The sequence below is a fragment of the Echinops telfairi genome, unplaced genomic scaffold, assembly GCF_000313985.2.
Source record: "Echinops telfairi isolate 266 unplaced genomic scaffold, ASM31398v2 ScPeMD7_60;HRSCAF=208, whole genome shotgun sequence".
Taxonomy (NCBI): Eukaryota; Metazoa; Chordata; class Mammalia; order Afrosoricida; family Tenrecidae; genus Echinops; species Echinops telfairi.
In genome coordinates this window covers 3241471-3252729 of record NW_022103958.1, presented here as the reverse complement: position 1 = coordinate 3252729, position 11259 = coordinate 3241471, and the positions used below count along the sequence as shown (strand labels likewise).

At 51.7% G+C, this 11259-nt stretch overlaps 1 protein-coding gene across 1 annotated transcript in view; it reads left to right on the top strand.

Moving 5' to 3' along the window:
* The first annotated feature begins 6423 nt into the window (after positions 1-6423).
* Positions 6424-11259, top strand: part of PTPRJ (protein tyrosine phosphatase receptor type J) — a 51795-nt gene continuing 46959 nt past the window's right edge. Inside the window, exons 1-3 of the mRNA XM_045291115.1 lie at positions 6424-6442; positions 7532-7798; positions 9839-10102. Of these exons, the coding sequence (XP_045147050.1) occupies positions 7771-7798; positions 9839-10102 (292 nt within the window). The 5' untranslated portion in view covers positions 6424-6442; positions 7532-7770. The remainder of the gene's footprint in view (positions 6443-7531; positions 7799-9838; positions 10103-11259) is intronic.

Genomic DNA, 11259 nt, shown 5'->3' with positions numbered 1-11259 from the left:
TAAAGCGCAGGATGTATTTTCGTGGTTACACATCGAACATCATTAAAGCACAGTGATGAACCACAAAAACAATATGTCATCATAGATTGTGAAATATTTATAATGACAAATAAATGACATTTTGTCTTGAAATATGGTGTCGCATGGGGAACAGTCTTCACGGGGTATTGGTAGGTGGGCGGATCTGCATGTGGGCGGACCCACCTGGAGACGGATAGAGGAGCCACGTCTCGGTTCCTAAGGCCACTGCAAATAGGTGTTTTCTGGTGGTCTTAGTTGACCCCTGTGAAAGGGTGGAGACCCACAGGTTGAGAACCCCTGCCCTAGCCTTTGGGTTAGCAGCCAAGCACACAAACCATTTGTGTTTCCCCGAGACTCCCCTTAAGAAGCACTGTGGGTCACTGTTGGGTAAGCAACAGACTACGTGCAAGGTCGGCAGTTCCAACCCACCAGCTGCTCTGTGGGAGGGAGATGAGGCCGTCGGCACCTGCCAGGGCTTACTACCTTGGCATCGCAACACAGGGTTGCCGTGAGTTGGCATCGACTCAATGGCATTGGGTTTGGATTGTTTTTTGTGGGTCCAAGAAAACCCCCCAGGGGACTGGGTATGGGCAATGCAGCTCAAATCTAGAACCCGGATATGTCTTCTGACATGGAGAGAGGGTTTGGGTGAGGCTCTGTCTCCTGAGGGAAGACGTGGAGATGTGTGCTGGTAAACCAGGAGATTGGCACTTTGTGCTCAGTGCTGGGTGATCCTGCCCTCTGGGGCTGTGTGTCTTCTTAGAGTTTCGAAAGACACATAACCGGTCTTTGAAATGTGCTCCTCAAGGTGCAGTGTTTGCTTTGAGCTTCGTTCACAACAACCCCTCCCGTTGGCTCTTTGACATCGTAATGAAAAAACACTTGCTCACATTTGTGCCCTACCAACATTGAATCACAAAACCCCAACCCGCTGCCATCGAGCTGAATCTGACAGCGTAGAACTGCTGCGGTGGATTTCCGAGATTGTAACTCTTTACAGGAGTAGGAAGCCCCGTCTTTCTCACTCGGAGCGACTGGTGGTTTAGAACTGCTGACCTTCTGGTGAGCAGCGCAACACGTAGCCACTATGCCACCAGGGTTCCTTAACCTTTAATATAAGGCGGCTTCAAAAAGTGCATGGAGGCGTGGAATTAAAGATAGCCTCTCTCACGTTGGAGACGGCCAATAGCTCAACTTGGTGATGCACTGATTATAGTCAAAATAAGACATGGGGCGACCTGGACTTTAAAAATAAACACATAATGAAAAACAAAAACACAACCCCCAACCCCGCTTTTATCTAAGTAGTCCTGTGCACACACATTAGGGGAAGGCTTCAAAAAGTTCCCAGACACATGGAATGAAGCGCTAATGGGACTTTCCTATGAACTCATCGAAGCCCCGCATGGGTGTAACTAGACACATAACCATACATCTAAAGACGTGTGTGAGGCAGGAAACTCTATGCGTAGTTCTTCATAAAATTCCCTGTGAAAAAGTTCTGCTAAAAATACCCATGGAAACTTTTGGCCTGGGATTTCCAACGTCACCCTCAGCTCTGCGGCTCCGTTTGGGTCTCGTCACCACTGCGGCCCTGCTGGTTCCTCCTCTTTCTCTGCAGGTGGACTAGTGCACCGTGCCTGCAGCCACTCCTGGAGGTGGGTGGGCACCCCTTTGACCCCTTCCGTCCGGGCCTCACCAACCCTCCTGCAGAGGCCTTTCCGAATGTCAGAGTTGAATTCAGAGTCCCTCACTGCAAAGGTGGCCCGGTGAGCCAGCTTCCTGCATGACCTTTGCTGCGGGGACTCCTTGCTGTCCTGCCCCTGCCCTGCTTTTTGGGTTCTAGGGTGGAGTCAGCTATGCCAGGTGCAGTAGGGCTGCCGGGGGAGCATTGAGCTGCCAACCACAAGACCTGTGGCTCAGACATCAGCTGCTTATTTGGAGAAAGAAGAGGCTGTCTGCTCCCTTAAAGATTTATATCCTTGGGAACCCTCTGAGGCCCCCATGACTCAGAATGGCCTGGGTGGCCGTGGGTGGGGTGAGGCCACTTCCACCCTGGCTGGCTGGGAAGTTTCCTATCATATGGTATTGGCTGCCTGGCTTCTGGGTTTGGTGGGGAAGGGGCCCACCCTTCTTCCCCCCCTTTTTTTGGTAATCAGTGATTTATGTTCTGGGGCCTGGTTTTGCAGGGAGCTGTTGGATCCGCGTGAGTGATGGGGGGCGGGGGGTTGGTGCCGAGGAAACGCGGTGGCCTTTGAAAGGGCTTGGAATCTGTTCACGCTCCCGATCCCAACGAACCCCATTTGCTTTTAAAACTTGCTTACAGCGGTTCACATTTTGGTTAATGGCGTCAGTGGGTAAAAATAACTATTGTCATATGATGTGTGGGCTTGCCTTTAGAAGGAGAAAGAGCCTATTGTTACCCGTTGCATTCCTCCGTCTCTCATTGCCCATCTCTGAAAACCCAACATGTCCTGTGGAAGACAAAACCTCTGCCTTGTCACCTGCTAATACTCAGGCTGCTCTGAACCCCCCCCCCCGCCCCCCAACCCTCTTCTGCTCTGAGAATGAGCCAATTCAGTCCCTTTTAACAGACTCATGGACACCACCCTCAAAGCCCCAACAGGCCTGGGGGTGTGGTTGCTACTCTAGAACTGAGTCTCCCAGTCTCGCTTGGGCTGAGACCAGGGAAGAACCAGCTTGCTGCTCTGGGCCTGGTTAAGGACCAGGTGCTTCCAGGTCAGGCAGACCGAGACCAGAGTCTTAGGCTTATTAGCTGGTAAGATGCTGGGTCAGGAAGGGAACTTAACGGGAGACTCTTTCCTCATCTGTCAAATCGGGAGAAACGCAATTTCTGCTTTGTGGGACTCTTTTTCTTTTTAACTTGGTCAAAATTTGAGCCTAACTGAAAAAACAAAACAAAACTCTATTGTGAATTAGGCAAATGTTTACGGAGGAGGGCATAGTTTTGCATTCAGAAATGCATGCCCATTCTGATTTAACCCATCCACTGTAGGCCCCTCAGTGAGCCAGCATGCAGCCCATGGCTTCTGTTTCCTGTTTCCGTTCCTCCTCCTCTCCTAACCTCTGACCTCTGTCCTTGCGTACATGCTGCCCTTTTGATCTTACACGGCTGATTACGTTAAGACGGGTGTGAGTTCAACTACAGATCTGAAGGGTAAGGGCCATAGTCTTGAGGGTCCCACCAGTCTCTATCCAACCAATAAGCCTGGCTTAGGATTTTGGGTTCTGGTCCACATTTTTCTCCCACTCTGCCCAGGACCTTCTCATGGGATCCTTTACAGAGCAGTTGGGAGTGGTAGCTGGGCACCATCTAGTTCCTTGGGGCTTAGGGTTGTGGAGACTAATGCTTGTAAGGTACATCAGCCCGTTGGGTTAGTTATTTCCATGTGTCTTTTGATGCTTCTTGAGCTTGCTCTGAGACAGCGGTTCTCAACCCGTGGGTTGAGACCCCTTTGGGGGTCGAATGACCCTTTCCAGGGGTCACCTGATTCATAACAGTAGCAAAATGACAGTGATGAAGTAGCAACGGAAATCATGTTATGGTTGGGAGGTCACCACTGCATGAGGAACTGGATGAAAGGGTGGCAGCATTAGGAAGATTGAGAAACACTGCTCTAAGACTTGGGTGAGACAATGCCTGAGCCCTTGTTAACACAGATGTCTGAGTTCCGTCAGTGTCCTTGTGAGTAGAACCACACTGTTGGGGCACTTCTAGGTGCCTGAGGTCCAGGCTGGATTCTTCGGCTGGCTGCCCCCAGAGCAGCCTTTTAGGGCCATCATTGCATTAAGTGAGCATGACGGACAGTGCCTGACCGAGTCGTGCTCTGTGTGTGTTTGGCCAAGTGCACCGCGAGTTCAGGGTCAGTGTTGTGCTTTCTGCCGTGTGGAATCTTGCTTTCCCTCCACAATTGGGATCCTCAGCCATTGGTCTCTAGAACAGCGCTTCGGCATGGTCTCGTGTCCAGCTCACCGTGCACCCGGAGCAGGACTGCGATGGACACAAAAGTGTGGTGGGCAAGGCCTCTTTGCCTCGATGCTCCTAGTGCTAGGGTCCCAGATGTATTTGGCCTATGCCCCTTTTTCAGGAAAAAAAAAGAAAAGAAAAGAAAAAAAGAATAGTTGCTCAGAGCCCCGATGGCCATTACAAACATTCATACTGTTGCCCACTGTCCAGGACGAAGTCTAGGTTTCTGCTTTTGTACCCCCGCTGGATCAGTCACCGCCCCACCCCCAGTGCCCCTCTTCTCAGACGCAGCATCACCCTGGTGAATGGCCCCTTCCTCAGGGAGACCATCCACCTGATCTCAGCGATGGTTCACCTGCATCCTCTGAGTTGCGAGCTCCAGAAGGACGTGAACTGGAGGCTGCCTAATGCGGAGCCCGGGACACAGCACTGCTCATGGCAAGCTGCTGCTAACTGCAAGGTCAGCAATTTGAAACCACCCGCTGCTCCTGGGGAGAAAGATGGGGCTTTCTCTTCTTGTAGCCCAGTGGTCTTCAACCGTCCTCATGACTTGACCCTTTCATCCAGTTCCTCATGCGGTGGTGACCCCCAACCACAACATTATTTTCGTTGCTACTTCATCGCTGTCATTTTGCTACTGTGCTGAATCAGGTGACCCTTGTGAAAGGGTCGTTCGACCCCCAAAAGTGTCTCGACCCACAGGTTGAGAACCACTGCTGTAGCCTATCTTACAGGGTTGGCATTGACTCAGTGGCAGTGCGTTTGAGGGTGTTTTTCTTTTGATCTAGCTCTGGTTCACGCTCGGTGCTCGGCATGCATATAGGTGTTTGGGGATAGCTTGTTAAAAAGACTTATAGATAGAGCTTATTCCCTGCAAACGGCTGAGGACTAGCAGCCAGATGGCTAATGCTGTAGGTGCTGTTTGGGAACATGAACACCTGGGTGCATTGCAGCTAAGGAGACCACACACATCGGGAGTGGGAGCAGGCAGGATGGGCCATCCCAGGGCCATGTGGCCATCTTTCATGTTTTTGTCTCTTCACCCAGCTGCTGGCCCCCTTCCCTATGATAGGCAATGTGGGTTGAGGCCTGGCCTTGACTGTGAGGTGGACATGGAAGAGGGGAGTCTGCTGGCACAACCACTGGGCCTAGGGGGAAGAGGGGAGGGGGAACTCAGGGGCCTTTGAGACGCATGCCCAGAGGGTGAATGTTGCCCTGCCTTCTCCCGTTGATGTGCAAGGTGCTGGCGAGTCACTGACTCCGTAGCATTGGCTGTCAATGAGTGACCTTCTGAGGCTTGTCTGGGTGGGTTTGAACGCCCAGCCTTTCGGCATGGTCTTGATCACCACAGGTGGTGGGCTGCATGGCCTCTGCCTTAGATTCACTGCCGGGCAAGACCTTTCCTTCCTGGGCCTCCGGGGGCAGTCTCCTCCACAAACCACGCGGTTCATTCTTCCAGGGTGTACATTCTGGGCTCAGGAGCACAGACAAGGCCCCTATTCCCGTAGCGTGTCGGCTTTGGCTGGAGAGTCGGAGGGCCACGTCGGTAACTGCCCGTTGATGTGATGAAGAGTGGGGACACGCGTTTCTGTGGCATTTCAGTACGTGCCTCAAGAAGGTCTGGGGCAGAGGGATTAGGAGTGGGGAAGCTCTTAGGGAAACTGTCTTCAAGAGTGTGCAGGGTGTGAGGGGACAGGAGGTCCCAGGGGACCCATGGGCTGTGGAAAGTTTGATGGAAGGTTGGAAGACAAAAAACCTCGAGTTACTTGCTTTTAGGCCTTTTAAATCCGGGGAAATTCTTTGTGAGTCACAGCGAATATCTTCCCGGACCCTCCCCAGGCATCCAAAGACCCCTGTGGCACCCAACCAATCTCAAAGTCCTTTCTGTTGCTCTAAACGGAATCCTTCTGAAGCCAATTTGCCACAGGATTCAGCTATACCGATACACTGCTGCCCCCTAAGGCTAGGAGGAAGAAGGGGAGGTTGTGCACAATGGAGTCCCTAGGCCCAATCCCATGTCCTGCGGCACACCGACTTTACAGAAGGGCGGTATGGTGGTCTCAGGCCTCTTCCCTCCTGCCCCGGGGGTCTGCACTCGGATTCCGTGCCCCTTTGCCCCAGCCGGGTGCTAACTGGAGGGAACTGCCCCGGGCGCCCTGCAAGGATGACACTGGGCTGTGGCTAGCAGTCAGCCTCCATCCCGCAGGGCCGGGCCAGTGTGGGTGATGGACTCTCTCCTGGATCCCAGAGTCGGTGTGCCCACACCCCAGGCCCATCCAGGCACCTCTGCCGAGTGCCTTCTCAACACCCACCCCGCACTGAAAAGCCTCAGCTGCCCCGCCCCTGATTTGCATCTCCTGCGGCTGAGGGAACCTGCTGACTTCCGTTTTCTTCTTTTTGTGTTCTCACAGATCCTGTGCGCAGGTGACGACCGTGAGTACCACGTCCCACCGTCCTTCTCCCGCTGTTCTCTACCGCCCCCTGGTGGACACAGCCCGGCAGTCACAGGAACGTAAACCACAGGCTCATTGGCTAAGACCCACTTCCCATCCAGTTGCTTTCTTTCAGATGTGGGGACTTCAAATGACAGAATGATGGGACCCTGGCAAATGTATACTTAGAACTTCTGTTTTGTTCCCTCCCCCAGTCTAAATCTGCAGTGTTTTAAAAAACACACGGTAGCTGGAAGGAATGCCGTATAATTCATATCTATTGTATATGCTGTTAGATCTCAAGTGTCGAGTTGCCTTGCTACCTTGTCCTGTGATGTTCAAGGTGGGCTGCAGGGTGGACCCCACCTTTGGAAACCAGATGTAGCTGCCTGGTATTCTGCCTTCAGGCGGAGGCTGCATCCTCCTTGACCAGTGACAGTAAGATAAGGGTAGGATCCTAGCAAGCTGTTTTTTTTCTCTTGAAGTGAAATACATTTTGTTGAAAGCATGGGCCCTTTTGGGATCCTGTGTGTGCACACTGAAATATTTCTGCAAGGATTAATGACAACAGTTGGTAGCTTGTTTTGCTTTGGTTCCATTTTTTTAAAGCATATATTTTGGGGGAGGAAATAAAAATGGGTAGCTTTTTGTTGGTCCCCGCATTTGGGGATTTTTTCTTTCTTTCTTTATTTTGATGGGTGAAATTCCAGTTTCTGAACCAGGGAGGTAATTAATTAGATTGCTCTCACAGAGCTGAACAAAGGGGGCAGGTCTGGCTGAAACCTCCTAATGAAGCAAATCTCAGTTAATAACAGTCATTATGCAAAGCCTGAGTTGCATAAAAGCCAAGTCACGAATGAACAAAGCGTAACTGTGCCATTGGAGCTGGCTGGGCAGTCTTCACTGCGGGGGGGCTGGCTGACCTTTCCTGGGACCCCCACACACTCCCAGTAGTGGTTGAACAGTGCAGAGGGAGGAGGAGCCATTGTCCGGCAGGATGTCTCAGGGATACCCCCCCCCACCCCCACCCCACCGCTCGCTCTCTGACATGGCTGTCCCATTACTTTTGAACTCTGCTCTGTCTTCACAGATTCTAGAAGTCAGGACGGGGGCATCAGCATTGTAGGCATCAATGCCACAAGTGTGAACCTGAACTGGAGACCCAGCGACCCGGTGTCGTCCTACAAAATACAAGTGGTGGCAGTGGTGGGAGAGACCAGTTCTTTCAATGTCACGGTCAACGAGAGCCATGTTGTCATTCCCGGACTCACGCCCAGTACCCTCTACAACATCACTGTGTATCCTGTGCAGGAGAATGGCTCTGAGGGCATGCCCAGCTTCTGCCAAGTCAATACTGGTGAGTTCACTCCTTCTGCCTCACCTTTCCTGTCCACCTGCCACAGGCAGGCCCAGCTACAGAGACAGAAAAGCTGTGCTGCCTCCCCTGTGGCTTGGCCGGCTCAGTGCGTCAGTCCACAGGGACTCTTCCTCCAGGGTGCGTGATATTGTACTGGTGGCCGTGCACGGATGCTGGCCACTCACTGGCCTTGGTGGCACGGGCTTCACCTGCACTCCCTCCTTTGGTGCTCACAGCATCCCTGGGCAGGATTGACATTGGCCTTATTTTAAATGGGAGAAAGCCAAGGTGGGGAGAGGTGATGTGGGGCTAGCCCTTGGGTCTGTGCCTGCAGTGGCCATTCGACTGTGCTGCAGACCCAGAGCCAATTGCTGCATGGAGACCAGAAGAAGCTGGACAGCCATGTCCCTTTGTCGCCTGGATGTTGACTTTATACTGTCATCACGGCTATGCCTTTGTTTCATCTTTTATTTGCAGATATATGTCCCTTAAGAATATGATGAGAGGCACCTATTCCAAAGAAGGCCTAATAGTTTACAACTAACACCGTTGCTATACCAGGAGTACGGTTAGATGATGGGCGGATGGTATGGCAGCTTGGCCAGGCATTTACTTAACATTTTACCAGGAGTTTGGCGTGCGTTGCAATGGTTTTCATATTAAATAACAGAATCCCATTTCTACAGAGGAGAGAGTGACAGCCCAGCATGGCTGGACCATTTGCCCAAGGGCACAGCAGCGCCTGACGCAGGAGCCAGGACTTGTCTTACAAGAATATTTCACTCAGTTGTCTGGCTCTTCCCAGCACGTGCATCTGCACATTCTTGCAAACGTCCGGATTATCTCACTGGGAAAGGCCTCTGCTTTCATGTGCTCACCGTTTCCTCAGATGGCTTAAGCTGTGAGTTAGGCTTGGGTTCAACTGTGAGCATCCCAACACTCCCCTCCCCAGCCCAGCCCAGCCATCAAGTCTCAGGGGCTTTCACAACATAGGGGTTTGTTCTCTCTCGTGGAGAAGCCTTCCAGGACTAGGCAGGGTGGGGAGGGAGGTGTGTTAGCCAGGGGGCATGGCAGGGCTATTTGAAGGGGAAGGGATTTACTCCTAGGAGTTGGGGGTGTATGGAGCCCTTGGGAAGGCTGGCAGTGGGTTTGGGGCTTGGGCCCTAGACCAATCCTTTTAAAGGAGCCTACCTGGGCCGTCCCTCTTCTACGTATAATTCAGCAATCTTGTTGGCAAGTAATTCACATCACACATTTCAGTAGTTCAGTCATATTTTAAAGAGTTGCGTAATCATTTCCACAATCAACGTTAGGACCTTTCCTCTTCCTTGTACTTCTGGTTGCAGCACCACCTGCCCCTGCCATGCCCCAAGGGAATGATGTACTCTGGCTTTGTTACGTTCATTGGGTTTGGATTTTATTATCAGAATCTGGGCTGGCTGGCTGAGGACAAAGGGGTGGGTGGACTTCCGAGATCCGCAGCAGCCCCTCCACTCCTCTGTGAACGGCAGCCCAGGAGGGTCAGCCACATTTTGGGGTGAAGCCACCAGCAGCAGCCAGGCTCCGTTTCAGAGCCTGGCCTGACTGTGCAGTGGACAACTCTCCTCACTCCCTGGGGAGGACTTAGACACCTCTGCCCTCCTGCTGCTCAGAATTCGGGTTGTGAGGGAAAAGACAAAGGGGAGCGAGACCAAATGCCCTCATTTTGAAATTCATCCCTGTGTGACTATTGTGTGAAGTTTCACTCTTCCTAAAAAAAAAAAAAAAAAATTTAAGTTTTACATAATTGTTCTTTTGCTAAGTATGTGTTTCTCTGGTTACCTACTACCTACCAACCATCCTATCCATCCTGTACCCCCACCACCCATCCCATCCCATCCATCTGTAACAAACAGTTTTCACACTTGCAGCTCAGCGGTGCGGATTATGTTCACCCATCACCTTTATCTGTCCCCATAGTATACCGTCCCCTGTAGCGGACACCTAGCATCTAGTAAAGACATAGATTCTTAACCTACTCTTCTGCCTTCTACCCCGCAGCCCCTGGCCCTGTCTCCAATTTTCAAGTGACGAGTGTCAACCCCACAGAGATCGGCTTGGCTTGGAGTAGCACCCACGCACAGGCCTTCAGGATTGTCACCCGTCTGGATGCAGACGGAGAAGCTTGGAGGAAGACAGACACCACCAGCAACCACAGTATTGTCATTGGGGACCTGAGCCCGGGGACTCGCTATCTTTTCGAGATATTTCCTCAAGGACCAAACGGGGCTGAAGGGCCCCCTGAAACAGTCCGCGGTCAAACTGGTAAGTGACCCGACAGTGCTGCCACGGCCACAGTGGTGGAAAAGGATTTCGGAAAGGAAATCAATAGAATGGAGCACTATCAGGTTTTTCCTTTGGATTAGAAAAATCGTGAACTATTTTTTATAATGATGGTAATTTAGGTTCATCTTATGAGATACAGAGAAGCAAAAAAGGAAAAAAGAACATTCACGTGCACACCACCAGCCAGAGAGCATCATTTTGAAATCCGCCCGATAAAGAAAGAGGATTGGAGAGAGGGGGGATGTCCACGGTGGGCTGGGATCCACAAAGGCAGCATTGGGCTCCCCGGGAGAAAGACAGGGCTTCTGCTCTCAGCCACCCTCTTGGAAACCCTAAGGGGCCAGTTCTAGCCTGTCCTACAGGGTCGCTCTGAGTTGGCATTGACTAAATGGCAGTGAGTTGAGAGAGAGAGGTCACTGGAGAGGGTGTGACAGGTCCCTTCTAGAAGTTCCTGGAACATCTCAGTACAGTTTTATAGAGCAAGAAGATGGACGCATGCATGCATACATGCAGGCAGACCGAAAGGACACACACACACACACACACACACACACACACACACACACTCATGCTGATGCAGTACCCAGAACATGAGCCAAGTGGCTTTACTCCACAGAAAGCCCCCAAGGAAGGGGACTTGTCCAAGCAAAGTTCCCCAGCTACTGAATTATTGACCTAACTGATGGCATAAGGGATTATCAGTTGAGCTGCTAATTGCAAGTCAGCAGTTCAAACCCACCAACCTCTCTGAGAGAGAAAAACGAGGCTATCTGCTCCTGTCAGGAGTTATGACCTCAGAAACCCAAGGACACGGCTCCATGTCTGTGTGTCAGGGTGGACTAGATGACAACAGATGTGGCTTATTGGCCATGTGTGTAGCTGTCTTTGATGCATACTTTTATCCTCACTGTAGCCTGACAGGAACCCTGGTGTTGCAGTGGGCTATGTGCAGTTTGAAATCGCCGGCCACTCCTCAGGAGAAAGATGGGGCTCTCTACTCCCATAAAGAGGTAGAGTTTCAGAGACTCACAGTCGGTTCTGCCCTGCCCTACAGGGTCACCGTGGGTTGGAATCGACTTGATGCCATGAGATCGGTCTTACAACCCCAAGTGCTATAGATGAAGACACGGGGGGGG